Source organism: Sinocyclocheilus anshuiensis, unplaced genomic scaffold (assembly GCF_001515605.1).
Source record: "Sinocyclocheilus anshuiensis isolate Anshui unplaced genomic scaffold, SAMN03320099.WGS_v1.1 scaffold2043, whole genome shotgun sequence".
In the NCBI taxonomy this organism is placed as follows: Eukaryota; Metazoa; Chordata; class Actinopteri; order Cypriniformes; family Cyprinidae; genus Sinocyclocheilus; species Sinocyclocheilus anshuiensis.
The window spans coordinates 336,022-337,819 of NW_015548419.1; the positions used below are offsets into that span (position 1 = coordinate 336,022).

The 1,798-nt window shown below is 36.4% G+C and overlaps 1 protein-coding gene across 2 annotated transcripts in view; it reads right to left on the reverse strand.

Annotated features, from left to right (window-relative positions):
* The window catches only part of LOC107656752 (kanadaptin-like), a 19,421-nt gene that overhangs the window by 13,903 nt on the left and 3,720 nt on the right, over positions 1 to 1,798 (reverse strand). For both annotated transcript variants that reach the window (XM_016444696.1, XM_016444695.1), the window contains exons 3-5: positions 669 to 797; positions 512 to 572; positions 134 to 273 (exon numbers count right to left, since the gene is read on the reverse strand). In XM_016444696.1, the coding sequence (XP_016300182.1) occupies positions 134 to 273; positions 512 to 572; positions 669 to 797 (330 nt within the window). The remainder of the gene's footprint in view (positions 1 to 133; positions 274 to 511; positions 573 to 668; positions 798 to 1,798) is intronic.

Here is a 1,798-nt window from a genome sequence, read left to right on the forward strand (position 1 = left end):
TTGGAAAAAAAAATGAAAAAAAAAAAAAAAAAAAAATGAACATGGTGATTTTTGTAAAGGGTTTAAATCTGACAGCTCCAGTCATAAATCTGTCAATAAAGCTTTTGGTATTGACTGTTTGATGTCTACCTACCTGCCTCCTGTCGCAGAAGACCACGGGCCTCCAGAATGCGGCAGGCCTCCAAGCAGCACTGGACGGCGGCTTCTTTCTTTTTTCCTGAGTGGGTCACTTCAGCCACCAACTGCCTGCCCATAGCATCATCCACTGGCAACCTAAAAGACACAGATATCAAACACAATATTTTAAAATTCCAACTTCTATGTAAATGTCACCAAAATCACCTGTATACTTTTTCATAAGTAATGTTCACAATGCAAGATCAACCTGTCTGTGCATTTTAGTAGACAATTTTGCCACCAATCATTCCAATTTTGGCAGCTGGTGTTAAACTGCTAAAAATAAAGAAAGGTGCAAATGTGGTTTGGTTGCAAACAGAAATTAAGTGCTTACTTAATTCTGCAGAGCCAGGTACCTTGGCCTTTTTCTTCATACTCAAACTCTAGTTCTTCTCCTGAAATGAAAATAAACAGTTAAAATAACATGCTTGCGTGGTAAAGAAATCAGGATTTCATGATTCTGTATCTTCATTTGCATCAAGTTATGTTACCTTCTCTGTCATAAAAGCCCTGTAATGCTTTTTTAGGATCTTTTAAGTATGCTGCTTCCTGATCCTCTTGAAATTCTGTGGCAAACGGATTGTCCTCATTCTCATCCTCTTCTGGCACTGCCTCTTCATCTAAAAAAACAAAACAATGTGTAAGTTCACTGAGAACAGGTAGATAACAATGGGCCTCATTTATCAATCTAACGTAGAAACGAGTGCAGATACACACAAATCAACTTACGACAGAGTTCACGTGTGATTCATGAAACATTCGTATGCCACCAATCTCATCGTACGAATGATTGCACGTTGATAAATTTGCCGGCAGAAAACAATCGTCATTTGAATATCACGCCCCTAAAAACACCCCGGTTTAGAAGCCTCACCCCTAGAGTTTACGACACGGAGAAACGAAACCCGGCCAAAACGAGTAAGTAATCTCATGAAAGAGAAATTGATCTTACTCCAAAAATACCCGTTAACGTTGTAATTGCAAACAATTAGGCTACATTAATTTATGTCATTTATATGTATATTAAAATACTGGTAGGCTAAATATAAACATTATAGCCTATTTCCCTCACTTTGCAACACATATTTTAAATTTAACGATATTCAGAACAGAACAAGAATGAAAAATAAGTAGTTATAAAATTATATATTAAACTATAAAATAAAACAAAAATTAGGCTATAGTGGCAAACAGCATACAAATGTCAAGCAAAACTGAAACCATACCACAAGAATCCAAATGTTTCCATTTTTGCCATATTAGTAAGATTTGGTTGCTTAACTATTATTCATTATGTAGCCTAAACAAGGCTTTATACTACACTCATGTTCTAATATCCGTGTAAAATCCTTCACATGCGCAAAAATGTTTGTTTGGGCTCTGCACGCTGATTTTACAGTGGACCTTTTAAAATAAACAGTGTAACTTTTATGTTTGGTTGACGGCATTTTAGTTTGATGATGAATGGCTGAACTAATGAGCTTCGGTTGACAGTCAGGAAAATAACCTAAATGAACAAAATGCTGTCATTCTACAATTCTCCACCGTATTTACTATGCTGCACGCAAGTTCAGGTAACTCAAAAACTTGCGTACACAAGCTGAGACCAGACGTGAGATTT